This window comes from Perca flavescens, chromosome 11, assembly GCF_004354835.1.
Source record: "Perca flavescens isolate YP-PL-M2 chromosome 11, PFLA_1.0, whole genome shotgun sequence".
In the NCBI taxonomy this organism is placed as follows: domain Eukaryota; kingdom Metazoa; phylum Chordata; class Actinopteri; order Perciformes; family Percidae; genus Perca; species Perca flavescens.
In genome coordinates, this window is record NC_041341.1 from 14,950,685 (window position 1) to 14,969,219 (window position 18,535).

Here is an 18,535-nt window from a genome sequence, read left to right on the forward strand (position 1 = left end):
ATTAGTATAATACAGGCTGACTAAAGTGACACAGGTGTAAAAAGGGCGAGAAATGTTTGACATGTTGGCACAAAGGCTGCTGTGTAAATCTAATTATAGTCTAATATTCCAACAGTAGTTAAAAAAATTCTGGATTTAGGAGTTTCTTTTGCAGCCCAAAACTGGCATGTTCACACAACAATTCATCAACACCAAATCTTAGTAATCCTTATTAGTTAGTTAGTTTTTTTTTTTTTTTTTTTAGTAAGTAAGTAAGTAAGTAAAATTTATTTATAAAGCGCTTTTCACAGATAAAATCACAAAGTGCTGTACAATAGAAGAGGTAAAACAAACAATGTAGAATGTGTATACATATGTGAAATTAAAGTGACACTAGTGAAAACCCATCAGCCAAAAGCTTTCCTAAATAAACATGTTTTCAGATCCTTTTTAAAAGAGACAACAGAGTCTGCCAGACGCATGGACAGGGGCAGGGCGTTCCATAGTCTGGGAGCAACAAACTCAAAAGACAGGTCCCCTCGGGTCTTATAACGAGTCTTAGGGACTACAAGCAGGTTCTGGCCAGCGGACCAAGAGTCCGCCAGAGGAATACGGCTTTCAAAGGTCCAGGATGTACTGTGGGGCCTGACCGTTTAAGGCTCTGAAAGTCAGCACTAAAATCTTAAAATCAATCCTGAATTTTACCGGGAGCCAATGGAGAGCCGACAAGACTGGAGTGATATGAGACCTTCGAGGAGCACCTGTTAAAAGCCTAGCAGCAGAATTTTGAACAATTTGCAGTTTGTTCAGGGCAGACTTATTCAGACAAGTAAAAACAGAGTTGCAGTAGTCCAGTCTTGTTGATATGAAAGCGTGAATTATCATTTCCAGATCCTTTTTGACAATATTTTGCGTATTTTACAGATGTTCCTAAGATGATAAAAGCAATTTCGGACGAGCTGTTTTGAGTGTGTCTCCAAAGACATGGCCTGGTCAAACACAACCCCCAAGTTTCTGAGGCTGGATTTGACAGAGGGGCCCAGAGAGCCAAGGTGCTGTTTGATCAGCGGGATCTTATGGTCTGGAGCAAAGATCAGCGTTTCAGTCTTGTTTGAATTTATCTGCAGGTAGTTAGTGGCCAGCCAGTCTTTGATGGAGGACACACACTCTAGGAACAGAGACAAACGATGGAACTCAGCGTCATTAAAAGAACAATACAACTGGACATCGTCGGCATAGAAATGATACGATACATCCTTAAAACAACCAATAATTTGACCAAGTGGCAAAATGTACAGTAAAAACAAAATAGGACCCAAAACTGACCCCTGTGCCACTCCGCAGGACAAATTGGACACATCCGACTGTACATTGTTTACAGCAACATTAAAGGTTCTGTCATGAATATAGGAAGAGAACCACTGAAGTACCGATCCCGAGAGTCCCATCTCATTACAAATCACATAAAAAAAAAAAAAAAAGTACCTGTACTGAAAAATGTCAAACAATAACAAGTACAAGACAATACAATAAGACAAGACTACTGGCCACAATTATTGTTGAATGGAGAGGACAAAATCTGGAATGTGATTGTCTGTGGTGAAACAATAAGAATGTGTCTCCTGGCTTTTGTTGGCCTCCAAATTAATTCCACCACTAGCTGTGCCACAGCAAAAAAATGTTCCATGCTTGTAACCTGGGGTTCAGTCTGGGCAAAGATACAGGGTGTTCTCAAGAAAGCACACAGAGGCACCCCCTGCCATCAAAACACACACACACACACTGACAACCACAGTCACAGAATAAGGATGGTAAACTAAAAGACAAATCAAAAGAAGGAAGGACAGCTTGTTTCTCCCCAAATGCCCAAAACCATGCCCTTTTCCCCATGTAGCTGAAGGTCGTGCTGTACTATAACAGGAACTGCTTTGATGCTTGCCAAAATATCATTAAGAACTTTTTTCAATATGATGATATTAAAACCGTTCCAATTAAAAAATGTCAGCGTGTCTGGAGAGGGATGGAGAGACACACACACACACACACGCAGACAGACAGAGAAAAAGGACACAAAAAAGGCTAATTTTGAGAGACTGTCCAAAAGCTTTGAAACCCTTTCATTTTGGACACGTGGAGTGCTCCGCTCGCTGATGCAGTCTTTAATCTAAAGTGAACAATGGACAAACAGCAAAATGTCTTACGCAGGCAGTTTTGGGGGGTTTGTTTGTAATTTACCTTAAAATTAAGCAGGCCCACAGCGGTTTCCACAAAGGTGACCAGACGAATGGGTTCTGTCAGTGCCCGCCCTTTCAAGTTGTGCTGAAACCTGTCAACAAACTAAGCACACAGGGACAATCTTATGCACAACTCATTAACAACACCCACAGTATCTGTAAATAGAAAACAATGAAGCTCCAAAACAATCACAATAAATTAATTTGTTCTTGCTACTTTGTCATTATCGTCACATTCATGACATGTCTGTGCTTTTGTGGTGCAGCTGCTGTTCTCTACAGCATTTGCTGTTTTGAAAATACTTTTCAGACTTATGATCAGGATTGAATCCATTTGTTATATTGTGTATAATATGCACAGATGAAAATTTAAATGAAAATTCTGTTACTGTATTTTTGTTCAAGTCAAGTCTGCTCCTCTGTAGAAATTGTGGTCAAATGCAGCTGCCGCCCTCAGTGGACTTATCAATGCATTATTAGTTATATGAATGAGAAAAACAGGAAACTCACACGGAGATACTGCGCTATTGAGTCAAGAGTGAATTTAAAAATTGGGAGAAGAAAATGTTAAGCAGTAAAAATACGTAAATGATATGACACATCTTTCAAAATCCACTGTGGGGTAAGAGACTGAGGAGAGAAAAGAAATCTTAAGGTGCAAAAACTCACTTTTAGTATGAATCTTGACACCTTTATTACCTGCACTGTTCTCATTTCAGTCCTTACTCAAAAACACATCTATGTGGGTTCAAATAGCGGAGAGAGCGAGCACAGGAGATCAGCAACAAAAGCGGGTGAAATGAAATATTTTACAATATCACCAGGGTTCCCCCTTCGTCTGAAGTCTTCTGCTCTACCTTCTTTCACAGGATCCGCACAACTACAGCATGTGCTCCCCTGAGAGAGTATGCACATGTAAATGCACACATGCACGCACGAGCACATGCATACACAGGGCAAACCAAAGAAGAAACAAAATACAGAAAAGGAGAGAAGAAACAAGATTTGGGATGTCTTTGAGTGTGTTTTACTCCTACATTATTCTGTTTTGTGTCCCCCCCTCCATGGCGGGGAACAGGGAGACTTGAGCAACAATCAGACTGTGATGTGACACTTTGCTGAGGCCTTTATTCTGCACGACTCCTGCTAATATGCAAGCTCACCTAAGTAAGGCTTTAAAACCAAGTTTAATTCTTTGAAGACCAAAGCATTTACATTTTTTCCAACAGACCAGTTCACAGCTAGCCCTGGACTGCCAGTGGGGTTGCCCAAATTCCAAAATCTATCATCTGGAAACACACAAAAGCCCCCTCCGTCAGATATTTCCTTTCAAAGCCAGTCAAAAAAAAAAAAAGGGGGTGGAGGGGGGGAAAGAAAAGAAGAGGGCGCAAAAACTCAGAGCAGAAATGTCTAACTCCATGTCCCCCCTTCCTTTTTCCTCGCTCCCTCTTTGACACACCAGGAAAAACCAGATATAAATAACCTCAGGTATAGCACTGCTATTTTTCTAAATGAAGAGCAAAACAACCCCTGTGCTCGCACTCACCACTCTTGTTCTCAAAACTGAAAGAGTGGGCCTCCATTGAAGGATTTCATAAAAAATAGGGGCAATTTTAATCATCTCTCCATTCAATCTCAGTTGGATAAATCATATCTGAGAGATTTGCATAAATACAAACCATCAAAGACTTTTCATCTTCAAAGAGGGTTTCAAGACCCAATAGGCTTTGTACTGTAATCATCTGAGGTCACAACCCTGTGGGAGCAGGGCTGCTATGGCAACATAAAAACTAACGCTGGGGGCTTAGCATAATATCCCCCCCTCCTTCGCAAACACAGGAAGGGGTGGGGGGGGGGTCCGATCAGGGAGTGTGAAAAGAGGGTGTAGATAAACCTATTTCTGTGACAGAGGAAAGTAGATAGATATGGCCTGTTGTGGGGAAACCTAGCTGATATTACACACAGAGATTACCACCACGACACTGTGCCACGCAAACTCTAACAAGGCCGCGGCCAGCAGAGCAGGCTGTTTGGATTCTGGTGAAGGAAAACAAATGACAGCTCAATGCGACACCGCTGGCTACAGAGCCTCCTAGCCTCTCCGATTACATGTTTCTGTCCTGCTGTATTCTCCTCTTCAGCTATTATACACTTTTGAGGGCCTGATTTACACTGCATAAGAGGTACTAGTGCTTGTTGATTGTTCCTGTAGAGCATATACAGCGACCATTAGCTGCCAATGGCTCTCAAAACAAGGACCCTTTAAGATGTTATTCACTACTGAATTAAAAAAAAGTAAAGGAAAGAAAAAAGAAGAACTAACACCTCTTCTTGCCATTGAAAGCCACGCTACAAACAAGCCCTCTGACAATTTCACCACCCAATCATGAAAAGAGAACGAGGGAGGGATGGAGCTAGAGAAAGGAGGCTATAGTGGGACAAGTTTCAATTAATTTTCTTCAAAAGGGGGCCAGATTAAATGTTTCCGGCCTGCTGAAGTGTTCATTTCACAGAGGGGAAGCGGAGAAAGGGATGAGGGGAGGGGACAGGAGGAGGAGTAGAGGAGGAGGAGCGGGACAGGGTGCGATTCTTTCGGTCTCAGTGCACACCAAATAGTGTGGTGGGCAAAGAATGCACACGGCTCCGAATCTGTGTGAGAATTGTCCTCAGACAAAGGAGGGAGTTCCGCCTGTTATAGCCCAATAAGGCCTGTCAGTCACACAAGGGCCGGGGGAGAGGAGAAAGGCAGAGCTAAAGATTTCCACACAAAGAGAAACAAGCAAGTCCATCTTTTAGCGACAAATCAGTCTGGAGGTTCCTGTGCTAATATCAATAAAAAAAGGGAGAAAAATAAACAAGTGACGGATTTACTGCGCTGCCTTACAAGAGTGGAGAAAATCAGACATATGCTTACAACACAGACGTATGAATGCGCACACAGAAAAGTATGTGTAAAGAAGACACAGAAAGTTTGAGGGACAAGATTAGATGAGCATACATGAATGAATTAATGTCCCATCCAGAGCTACAGACTTGACTGTTTCAGGAGCACACATGCACCTGCTGATGCAGAAACACCCTGACAAACACACTGTAAATCCAACAGATTTACAGTGCACTCAGTGTTTTTGCAACAAAGCTTTAGTATGATAAAAAAAAAAAAAAACATAAGCAGGCAATTACTTAATCACTTTATAGCTCTCAATGGACTGACTGTGATTTTCAGCATAATCATTTTAATAATAACAGTGGATGATTTTCAAAAAGAAAAAACGGAAAATTAATGCAGAATAAAATTGACTTAAGTGAGGAAAAGTAGCAAAGGGAGAAACGGCTGAGCTTAGGGAGAGAATTAGTGAACACCTGTCAGCAATTATACTTGGAAGAAAGAAAGGGCAGCAGGAAATAGATGTGTTCTAATTAAAACCACTAGTTAAAAACTTCCTGCCTAGACCATGTATGAGTGTATATAGATGTGTGTGTGCATAGGCGTGTGTGTGTGTGTGTGTGTGTGTGTGTGTTTGAGCGGGCGTAGTAACACAGGAAAAAGCCAGACAAGACACCATCCTTTCACCTCTCTCTCTTTTCTAAAATAATCTAAAGGTTTCCTCTTGTGTTATCACCAGAACACAGTTTTGAATGTGTGTAGCTTGACACAATTATAAAAGCTTTAACAACGCTCAGGTAAACTGCTTGAGTGTATGCAAAGAGAGAGAAAAAGTAAAATAAAACGTATTTAGCTAAAAGTACTTCAATACAGCACCTCTGAACCGTATTCAGACACAAACAGTGAAAGGGGCAGACAGTAACCTGGTTTCTCCTGTTAAGTGAACCATATGGAGCTGATCAGAAAGGCTTGCATTAATGATGTCACTGTCTCCTGACCTTTTGGGACCTAACATCCGTACAGCGCCCCTTTATAGAAAGCCAGAGGGATGGCCAAGCCCAGACAAACACCTCTTGACTAGAGCACACGCCCAGTTAGTATGGACACATTGCAATTTATAAAAACAGCAATTGGGAACAATATTAGTGGGCAATGCACTGCAAATTGTTTTAACAGTTTGTGAGCAATTATCAATAACCATTGTAAGAATGCAAAAGCTTGTAATATTTTACATCAAATCTCGTCTATCAGGTTGTGATACATGTATGAAGACTTTTAGTCAGAGACGTGACAGGAGACCTTTAAGTACCACGTCTAAGGCAACTGGATTTGCATTCTCACTTGCTTTTGAATTTGTAAAACAAACTGATATATACTTTCAAAATTCACAGCAGTTTGTGATCTTCCTCATACACAACTGACAAGATAGCCTTTCGACTTAAAGGAGAAATCCGGTGCAAAATGAACCTAGGGGTTAATAACACATGATTACCGAGTTGACCGTTCTCTGGGATATGTTTACATGCTAATCCAACGTGACCAGTTTTAGCCCACTAATGCTAGTCGTCGGGGCACGAGGAAAGTAAAAAAAAATAAATAAATCACTATTTCTATACCATTAACAAGGCTCAAAATAGCACCACACTTCCATGGTAGCATAATGAGGGTCCCTACATGTAAACCGAAGCATTGAGAACTTTGTACAGACAGTTTATTAATAAGATAGTTTATAAAGACAACAAGTAACATAGCTCAAGCATGGCGTTTGTCGACTTCCTTTTTCTTTCCTCGTGCCCCGACGACTAGCGTTCTAAGCTAACTAGCGGTTTGGGCTAAAACTGGTCACATTCAATTAGCATGAAAACATATCCCAGAGAACGGTTGACTCTGTAATCATGTGTTATTAACACCTAGGTTCATTTTGCGCCGGATTTCTCCTTTAATATTCAAGAATATTCAAAGGAGTGCATGAATTCATGCACATGCATGTTTGCGGCATATTTTTTTATTCATCATACCTGTCTGGCTGAGTACTTTAAGTTTGATTAAATTAATTCTTAGCCACAATGGACACTGTTCCAGGCAGTTTCCAGTAAGTTCAGTTGTGTTGTTACAGAGAACTATCGGGCTTCTGAAGCTAATCTGAAGAAATGTCATCTGTTTCTTGAGCAGCGGCCAAGAAAAACACTCTGTCTGTCCCTGAGTCCTGCCACAGGGATCGATTCCCACTTTTACTGGGAAATGGAAAAGTTTGTTATGATTGCTTTGAAGATTCCCGTGGTTTCCTCTTACTTCATGAGTTTGTGCAAGAGCTCCACTGTGTTTTTTAAAAGACAACCAGAGGTGAAAGAGAGAAAAGTCAAGGGTATTTTTAGGGCTTGTTTAGTTTTTTTTTACATGTATTGCAACTTTGTGTTTTGTTCGTTTTTTTAGGAAGTGGTTACATATCATTTGGGAAAAAAATATTTCTGATTACTCCATTCAGCATTCTTTGACTTAGAAAAAACACTACAGGAGCACTTATAAGGTGGGCCAATGTCTTGAACTTACCCACTGTACTTCCTGCATGTCCTCCACTTTGGGCAACATGATGGCAGGAGGGAGAACCTCAGCCTGCAGAATGACCTGCAGGTCAGCCTCAGCTAAGCCACTGGACACTGAGTTCACCCTCACACACTTCTCCGTCCGGCCCAGGTCCAGTTCCGCTAACATCCTGGGAATGGTCTCCCTGGCCTCTGTCTGTAGCACAGGAACATAAGCCACATGATTATTTCATGTGATGCGTCTGGTCAGACTGCACTTTTAAATCACTAATAAAGAGTTTTTAAGATTCAAAACAGTACATTTGAATGAGAAATGACTACCCAAGAATATATGGGAAAAAAGCTAAATGGAGCAAAAAAATAAAGGTTGAGATTTGGTCTAGCTCCATTGAACATTTCCAAGAAAAAAAGGATGTATTCAAATCAGTTCCATTCACCAAAATAGTACTGGATAAATTGCAATAAAGAATGCAATAAAGTCAAATTTCCTCCCAAGGAAATGTGGCTACGTACATTAATTATATTGACCATTAAGCATGATCATAAAAAATAAACAACACATTGCAGACACTAATAATGTGTCATACGTGTGGGTGGTTGACAAAGCCAATATGGAATAAATATGAAGATGAAACATTAACATAAAAAACAAACAAAAAAAACACCTGCACTCTCCCCTGACTGCAGTTTATCTATATACAGTATGCCACCAATCCACACACATACGCTGCACACTCAATTTTGCTCTCTCAATGCAGGCATTGTATGAGCTGAGCAGGAAGAGAGATGAGGAAGATGTTAAAAAAAAAAAAAAAAAAAAAAAAAAAATCAAAGAGAAGCCTACAGTCCTAACTTCTATCAGTAACACAGTAGCACACGCCGTTTTATTCAAACCAGATGCTGGGCTACAGGAACGGAGAGAAAGAGGGATGAAATGGGGAGAGAAGTCCGGCTAGTGAGAAGAGAGAGGCTCTCTGGGAGAAATGTGGTCCGAGTTAAGCAGCATGAGGAAACGGTAGCTTAGGAGTTGTCAGGTCAGATCAGAGGCTGGAGCCTTTGAGTGCTTGTGTGTGTGTGTGTGTGTGTGTGTGTGTGTGTGTGTGTGTGTGTGTGTGTGTGTGTGTGTGTGTGTGTGTGTGTGTGTGTGTTGTGGAGATGCTCAGATTGGGATCCCCCCCGTTTCCATTTAAACTACTAAAAAATTCTCTCAAATAAAAAATACTCTTAAACTGACACTGAGTGGAATATCTAAAACAGGCTGTTCATTAGAAGACCGATCTCAGAAGTAATGTGTGCATGAAATAGAAACTGTAGACAGATATAACATGGGGAGCCCATACATCACAATCTCTTGTAAAAACTAAAGTGGGCTACAGTCAATAGGTTCAGTTGTATGAGAGCCGTCTCTCAAGGGTCACGGGACAGCTTCTGAGACAAAACAGCCCTCGCTCTGATCTCCTGGAATGCAGAACTGTACTTGATATTACGAACACCCCTCCAGTATCAATAAAATATGGTATCAAACTACATATCAAAGATTTGCTTGGATTTAATAGGGGTCATGAGCGGGCTGGACTGTTGTGTGTCATCTATGTCTGTCTTTCACCTCATTGAATGAGACAAGAGGGATTGTCGCACCATATGATGAGGCACTGTGATCTTTGACTACGTTTTGCTGTAACCTCTCTGTTACTCTGGCTTACTGTCGCTCTCGTAGGCCAAGTTAAACCCGTAACTGTCCAGTAGTAACTTAAAACGGATGGAGCGATTTACGCAGACATAATTCACTATTCATAAACCTGCTACTTGGAGGATTAAATTCTGTCTGTCCCTCCCCAGTTCACGGTGACTGGAGAAAATTGATCTGTGTGAACCGCTGGCTGCCTCATAAAGCCAGGAGTCACATTGATCCTTGACCAAACTAAATAAATAGCGATTCAGAAATGATCAAAAAGCATGGTTTATAACATTCACATATCAAATAGACTGGAGAGGGTCTCCCTCTCCAACCTCAGCCTGATACTAGCAACCTACATGTATAAAATCCTTTTAATGTAACCAGAGACCGCTCATTGCAAGGATTGTCTCCTACACTTTTCTCCTTTTGGAACGGTATTTCTGAAACCATGACGCCAAGAACGGCTAAGGAGAAGGCCAAATCACTGTGCACTATCCTTTCTTTTATCTCCCTCTCTCTCTGTAAAGTAAGAGAGAGATATTATTACGCCAGACACCTTGACCCCTATGGGTTCCGCTACTCCGAGCTTGAATAAAGCCCTTTGAAAAGGAGATATTTTACATTAATGGACAGCCATCCAACAAGTTGCTTCAAAGCTCCCTCCCCAATCACCTGGTGTCCCATGGAGAGCTCGCCCCAATGTCAGCTCCATTCCTCTTTGATTCCCTCCATCATCTTCATCATTAGAAGCTGACACACAGGCAGACAGGCGGGCGAGCGGTTGGCCATGCAGGCAGGGCCTTCGAATGCATAGATGCACACGAGAAGCCTTTCAAAGGCAGAGAGGCTGACCTTCCAAAGAGCGAGGTCAGCTCCTTAACACACAGCCTGAGCCTCGACGCTCAGGATCCTACAGAGTGCTGTGTATACGTGACACAGCATGGCTACTGCCTTGTAGACACCACATCAGACTGTTACGTCCAAACTGATGTGTGTACAGTCCACAGCGGGACAGCCTTCCTCTCCAGCATCAGATCATGGATGTCCAGCCCTGCCATCATGCAGCTTGAAACAAGCAACGTCAAACATTGCCTCTGGACAGACTTCTGGATGTAGACTCGCACTCTCTGTCCCTTTATCCAATTTAAATTGGATCTCAGGACAATGATTGTTAGTGTATATACTGGACAGAAAAGAGGGAAAATAAAAAGGTCTGCATGAGATGAAATGTGTATTAGAAAAGGCATAAGAAGGGATAGATTCAAATGTTTCTAGAAATTAAAAGTTGTGGGTATCAATTGCCTGAGAAACAGCTAAATACATAAGAGTAATGGCATAAATTAGGATAATTTACAACATTAGCAAGTCAGTGTTTGTCTGTCTGCATTCTCAAAAAACACTTGTACTGTATGTAGAGCACAACTTTTATCACTGACAAGGTGCCTTCAAACAGTATAGTGCTGTGTTTTTTATTCTGAAAGTATATATATATATATATATATATATGGCTGTGTGAAAAGAGTGGGAAACAAAATGAGAGTAGGTTGTTTTTCCTTCTTTTTTGTATCCTTTTTAGAGCTGGCGTTTTGCATCCTGCTGTGCATCTCGCGATGTCATTTAAAATGAGCTGTAAACTATCGCTGGTGAAGGCTGCCTGCCTGAAGTGTGACTGTGTACGCACTTGTTCGTCTGTCTGTGTGTGTCGGTGGGTGTGTGTAAGCAGGCTTCAAGTCATCGTGGATGGGTTTTGACAAGTGGCACGCTGCCCTACAGTAAGCTAGAGTGAGATGACAGACTAATTCAGGCTACATTGATAACTGAGACGTAGCAGAAGGAGATTCAGGCCTTCACTCTTGTCAGTTGGAGGCACACTGTGTTATCCGTTATCCTGTCAGGGCAGACAACAAGACATAACTAGCAGGATAGAGAAGAAGGAATTTGTAAATAGTGAAACCTGCTTGTCATTGTTGGTCAAAACTGACAGCCGGAGGTGGAAGAACATCTAGTTATTACTCACTATTTATTCACTTTAATTAGCAATGAAAAGATCTCATTACAGCTCTTTGGTTACAGTTCATTACAAGCTTGTGTTTTTGGGAAATTAATTCCCAAGGCTATGTATCCATTTTGATGGAAAAATGAAGGCAAGTTCCATCATTCAGTATCTTCACATATATAATCTATTCTCTGCAGAATTACAATTATTTTGTTCATTAGTGATTATGCATCAGTTGGTTTCCTAGCGATTTATGTCTCATTTGCAACTCCCAGTACAGCTGTCTCCACCAATATAGTCGGACTAATTTACGGTTAGCCCAGACTACTCACAACAACTAACACAGGAATTATTACGCTTCACTTAACATCTATTATCTTTCTTTTAAATCAATGATTAGTTTTTAGACTGTGATTATTATTATTATTATTATTATTATTATTATTATTATTATTATTATGATTATTATTATTATTATTATTATTATTAAGGTATTTAAATGACTAACATTTGGCTTTATTTCTGAGCTTTGAAGTGCATGAGCTGGAGGGCATTTTCAAATCATGACCCTATCAGGTATTCCTAAATCTAAGCAGAACAAAATCTGGTGTACTTCAAACAATATAAGGTTTGCAGATGCGACCCATGTAATGGGTAAAAAATACCAAGCAAGAAATAAATAAAAATACAACATGATCTATGGCTGTAGTGAAGTAAATAATGCACAAGTTCAACGATAACTAAAGATTATCGGCGTTTCACTTGACTGTGTTTTATCAGCAAAACTCTATACATGTATAACAAAAGCTTCAATAAAAGTTTTTTACTTTTTCAATACAACATATCATACATCTGGACCAAATAAATCCCCCCCCCCAATATAATTCCAAAGTCAGTCAATTAACAATAATATTACCAAGCTCCACCATATGACAGCTCTTGAGTAGAAATGAAACTGAAGGTGTCCTATGTGGAGAAAGAACGATGTCTTGAAAGATCCTTGGAAGGATGAATTTCTTTTTAACTTGGTGTCAAAATCAGTTAATGTGGCCAAAGTGCCAATAAGGTAAAGAAGGTGTGAAAACACAACAAGTGAAGTGCAAACATGTGTCTTGAGCCCACATGTGAAAAGTGCAACCAATTACATGACAACAAATGGCCAATGACGCATAAATTTGTGTTAGAAGTAATAGAAGACAAATAGCTAGCTAGGGTCCGATTACGTCAACGTGCCTTGCCATTAAGACAGAACATTTTAATTAAGTAACATTCTTGCAAAATAAGAAGTATAGCATTGCTGTGAGGCAACATCTGCCCCATTCCTCTCCTCCTCCTCCTCCTCCAATTCTTTAATGTTTTCCTCTCCTCATCTCCTTCTCCATCATCACTCCTCCTATTGGGGTTACTCTCCGAGTGTTGCGTTGCGCAGCCCACGTAGCACAGAGCGGCTCTGCCAGTGAAAACACAAGAGTGTAACAGGATAATGCGAGAGGGAGAGAGGGCCTCTCTGTTCTCTATGTCTCAGCATTTTCCGATCCCTCGCTCGGCCTCAATCCTCGCCCTTAACCCACGGTATCTGGATCAGCTGCATGAGTGTGTGTATCAAAAGTTACTCAAAAGACCTGAGAGAAGCTCAAATGTAATCTATGACTTATATTGATATCTAAAAACGTGTGTGACGTGAGAATAAAGGTTTAAAACTTTCACTCCTTTAAATCCCTCCACTTTCTAGGTGCTCCAACAACGGACAAGCCCTCTCCACTCTTGAGCAACGAATGCTAATCACAGCGCTGTCATCACTTGCTTATGCACCTTGACCTTTCGTTCACTGATCATACCCTCCCAAAGGACTCCAATCGATACCTGACACATGACACTTAACACACACACACACACACACACACACACACACACACACACACACACACACACACACACACACACACACACACACACACACACACACACACACACACACACACACACACACACACACACACACACACACACACACACACACACACACACACACACACACACACACACACACACACACACACACACACACACAGTGAGGTTTGTATTTGAAGAGCTTTCTGATCTGGCTGGGACAGGGACTATTTTCTGGGTGAGCAACTTACATCCCGTTTGTGAGTCTTGGCAGCCTGACTGGGAGTTTCTCTCGAGTCTCCTGGGTCCTCTGAGGTGTTGAGCTTGCAAGTATACAAGCACACGCACACAAGAACATGTATATACACAGATGTAAATACACGCACACACTGACACACACTAAATACAAATGTTCAGTATTCATAATTCAACTGGCTAACATTATTTCCCAGGAGCTCTTTCTGTCAAGAGTTTAGTCATTTGAATCCACTTAAACGGAGAGATCTTTCAGTGTCCTCTGGAATAACACAGTGAGCATTGAACTGAGGTCATATATCAGTTGACAGTTGGCTGCATAATTTATGTTAAGTTGAAAATCTCTGGTGTCAGACACAGTTCATGCATAGACCATAGCTCATAGATTGACTGCGCTACAGCCAGAAAAAGTTAATATTAAAGTTAATAAAGGTAATATTGTCACCCACTCTACAATGTACCATCTACTCTTCCCACAGCTGCCCTCACTGTAACTACAAACGCCCATCTCCAGACAGGAGAATGACCAAAAAAAGGGAATGAAATTGATGGGAAAAAAAAGTTTTTATCAGTGTGCACATCCACCTGCACATAAGGTTAAACAGTCAAGGTTAACAACTTTATGAAAGAACCACTACCACAAGTAACCATCAGTTTCTCAGTCGCTAATGAAAGAACTCAAAGCCAAAAGTAAAAACAGAGAACGCCTTTTAGTAGAAGAATTGGAAATATTCCAAATGACAAGTAAATATGATTTTCCACACACAAACCTTTCACTTTACTGTTGTAATTTTGACAATGTGAAATTGTCGACTCAATAGACCAGATGCAATCTTGGCCCATAATCACCTTTTCTTGCATAAGTTAAAGTTAATGTTAACTACAAGGGGTACATGACACCTGTACCTTATAATACAACAGACCTACAATAAATGCTACCTTTTTGAAGGTTGTTATTCTTTGTCGAGATTGTCACAAAGAGGTGTTGATTTACCTAACTAATTGCTCAAATTGCTGCATAGGACTGCAGGTTGCCCCTTCATGTCCGACAGGGAAGATTATTGGTAATAATTATTCGTACTTTCACTAGCTTTCATGTCATGCAGTATAAAGCGCCTATTGTTACAGGCAGCAGTTATACAACTTTTTATTAATGAAAGGAATTATACAATTAACAACTCCAATCTCGGTTATCACATCCATGTACTCCTAAAACTGTAAAATCCAGTGAGTGATGGGTTTCTGGCTTCCACATGGGAAAACTATTTTAACTATTTTTTACTAACTAATTTTAAGCACTAACAAATGGTCCTGCTTCTTTAATGTTCTGATAGTGAATGCAGGAGACTGGTCATACTTGACTGATTTACAGTGAGCTGCAGACCGCAACAATACGTGTATGTGCTTGCGTGCATGTGCATTTGTGTGTGAATGTCTGTCCATGTGTGTCTATATGTGCACACTTGCCTGTGTGTGCATGTTTGTGTTCCGCATGTCTTGTGTATTTGCAGGGGCGTGCTGGTGTGCAAGAGGTGCTCCCCGTTGTGTCGGCCGTGCCACCATGCCATCTGGAGAGGAAATCGAGTGTGAAGTACAGTATAGTTTGGGACCAAGCTCCGTGGCAGCGGCTCAGCAGTTAGTTCATTAGTTCCAAACTTCCAGGGATTAGGGGAGAATCTCTACGGCAGGGAGGCAGGGGGGAGTCAGGGAAGATGGAGGGACCCATGTGGGGAAAAGAGAGGGAGAGAGGGAGAAACACCAGGAGGAATACTGGACCATAGGGCACTAAGAGACAGAGAGAGAACATGAGAGAGAGAGATAAACAATCTTAACCCTGAGGACCCTGGCGAGGGAAGATGAGCGAGAGAGAGGGACAATGAAAGAACAAGACAGCGAGGGAGAGAGGAGGAGAGAGGACAGGTGTAGCCGTCAGTTCCGCTCCGGGGTTTCAACCTGCCCTCCCTCTCCCTCCACCCCACTGATCATACAGATATGATGATATGTGTAAGAGTGTTAGAGCAGTCAGCCTTGTCTTTCCTCCCCTCTCTCTCTCTCTCCTCCTCTTTCTCTCCCCTCTGGGTCTGTGGTGACAGTTAGCAAGCTCTGGGTGGCTCCTACCCTTTACTCCTTTTCTCATCTCCCTGCCTCGTAAGCAGCCAGCATTACTGCCAAGATGGAACGCAGACATTTTTGGAGTCAAAGCGGCAGGCAATTAAAGCGGGTGCTGCCGGATTTCAATTTTCAAGGGGAGGGGGTGGACTGACCTTCATGGCGTACCTTTTTGTCATGAATATCCTTCCCTGTTTTAAGGTGAATGTCACAGATAATGAAAAGAATACATTAATGAACAAATAATAGGAGGATGGTTGTGGGCAGTAGCCCCATTTGAGGCCCATCCATGCACCCGGTAACTAACCTCGCATTTCACCTAAGCCATTGTTGCCTTTATCAAAACAGTGGTTCAGGATGGCATTTAACAAGCTCAGTCTCTGCTTTGCTCCCGTTCTTTGATTCAGTTGGTCCCAGAACAGATCTTAATCTGGCATACTAGGAGGTCAGGTTAGGGGTAATATTTTTAAATTACCGTCAAGGGCTCTACATTTTGTGTCAGTGCAATTTTTCAATTCAGCTGGGTATTTACTGACAAGCAGATGCAAAGTGTCCAGCAACATGTGCATATGATTTGCATGAAGTGCAGCAATGTAAGATCTTTACATTACATTTATTTAGCAGTTGCTTTGGTCCAACACCACTTACAATAAGTTTTTAAAACTCAAATGTAACATGAGCCAGATGTCATCAAAATATGAAACTGCAATCATTGAAAATTAACACTTTAAAAGTTTTTAGAGATCTACGTCACAAGTGCTTAGGGATGCATGGCAGTGCTTAAGTTGCACGGCATCTGGATTCTCGCGATATCATGAGATCACGCGATAATCACATATCACCCAAAAATCCATCTTGTCAGGCTTTAAGTAATGAGTTTGTGTCCGAAACACCGTGGTCCGGAACAATCAGCATCGTGTGAGGAGCAACTGGCAGCGACGGCAGTGGTTCAGGTGTGACAACACAAAGAGGCAACGTTCAAAACAACAATGGCGGCTCCTAAAGCGGTTAGCCCAGATGCTGCAATAGCATAATTTATATCAGAACTGGAGAGTATTTCTTTATTGAAAGAAGAGCAAAGAACGGTGTTTTCGCAAAGAGTTTGACAGACAGATGGTTCATCCAATCACTTGCCAGGTATTTTGCCCTTTGCCTGCCCTTTTCCAAACAGTTTCCAATGACAGCTATTCAGGTGGTTCGGTGTAACAAACCATCTTGTGCGTCAGGTTGGGCTCGGGCTTGTTTGTATTTCTTTAAAACAATCGCAACAATCCTGGGTGGCGCTAGACTCAACAGGAACACCATAAAATATATTGCATAACTTCAAACACATACTTCCTCAGTGCAGGCTTTTAGTAGATTTGGACAAATGCATTTTGACTGTTCAACACCTTCCTTGGTAAATATCCCCCTGTGTATGTTATAAAGAAGACAAGAGTTTTTAGAAAATAGAATTTTCAAAACATTGAAAAAGTAAAAAAAAAAAAAAAAAAAAATTAATTTCAAAACATTATAATGAATATCCAAAACAAATCTTAGCAGTATTTCTGCCACACACACAAACTAGAAGCACAGTTCATTCAAAAGTTAAAAAAATAAACATGTCTTCAGGGAAGGAATAACTACACAACAACCCCATGGATTTCCAATTGCCACAGTGGAGAAAGAAGCTGAGAGTGTGGGAAGTGAAGAAAGGGTGCCAGTAGGAAAGGTACATTATGTTATTGAGTAAATAACTCATTTTTATATTACACAGTACGACCTACGAAACACATAATAGGTTACAGCATTGTTGCACGCTGTGTCTGCCTTTTAAAGCTAACATGGACCTATGGTGTCAAAAAAACGTTTTTGCTTGTACTGTAAAGTGCTGATGTAGCCAGATTAAAGAATGAGAAAGAAATGGGATTAATAAGCAGGGAACTATTGAGGTACAATACTATTTTCCAGAATGTATTGTTGGTATTGTTGGAGTGCTACTAGTGGAAAACAGAGAGGTAAGCCTGATGAGGGACAGGACATGATATTTTAGGGAAATAGAACTGCGCTGTAGCTAATGTAATTTTCTCCTTTATTTTTAACAGAATGTTAACAGGGCCTCCTGTACAAGTACAACCCACCAGCTTATTCCTAACAGAGGAAATGCCTTTGAAAAGGAGAGAACAAAATGAATCACATCATATTCAAAATTCACAATTGTCAATTTTTTTCTGCACACTTTAAACTTTACTAAAAAGTAATGTCTTATGTTGTATGTGAAATAAGTGGGTTGGTAAACAAAATCAGTGGGTTGGAGCAGGATACTTTTGTTGAAATAAGATAGAGACATTGACCTGTCACATGCTGACAGGCTGACATCCACCATCTACATTCTCCTCAAGCCTGAATGGCTGCTTCAGTGCTGCATTCCTTTCCACATTTCCCCTCTAACACATAATAAAGACAGAAGCTCTGACATCCACCAACTCCATCATAGGGTCACAGTTTTAGCCTGTCAGTCACACAGGCCATCATCTTATTGTCTTTGTCTACTACAGGAACAGCCTCCAGCCATATCAATCATCTTTATTATCATGACTTAAAAACCTTTGTTAGTTAACTTTTTACCCGGGCCTCTTCTTTATCCCACTCTCCAATCACAATTTCATGGGCAGTTCAGCAGGGCCAATGAGGAGGCTGTGTGGGCAGGGGGAGAATGCTTTTAACCTGCTGCATCTGGTGCTTTCCCACTGTTCACCCAGTGGGACATGGTCACCTTGTTTTAAAAGGACTCTGATAGGGGGCCACCACTGCCTTTATACCATCATAATAGGGTGAAATGTGCTTGCTTTAAACATCTCACTTAGGTAGTTTGCCTTTCAGTGATTAAGACCAAGCACCTGTCTGAAGGAGGGATATGGAATTAAAATCAGCCAGGATCACACAACTGCGCATGGATTTGTGTGCTCCCTCCTAAAAAACATA

General features: G+C 41.2%; 1 protein-coding gene across 1 annotated transcript in view; it reads right to left on the minus strand.

The window, feature by feature from the left end:
* The window catches only part of clybl (citrate lyase beta like), a 66,129-nt gene that overhangs the window by 6,454 nt on the left and 41,140 nt on the right, over positions 1 to 18,535 (minus strand). Inside the window, exons 3-4 of the mRNA XM_028592232.1 lie at positions 7,651 to 7,839; positions 2,215 to 2,316 (exon numbers count right to left, since the gene is read on the minus strand). Coding sequence (XP_028448033.1) covers positions 2,215 to 2,316; positions 7,651 to 7,839 — 291 coding nt within the window. The remainder of the gene's footprint in view (positions 1 to 2,214; positions 2,317 to 7,650; positions 7,840 to 18,535) is intronic.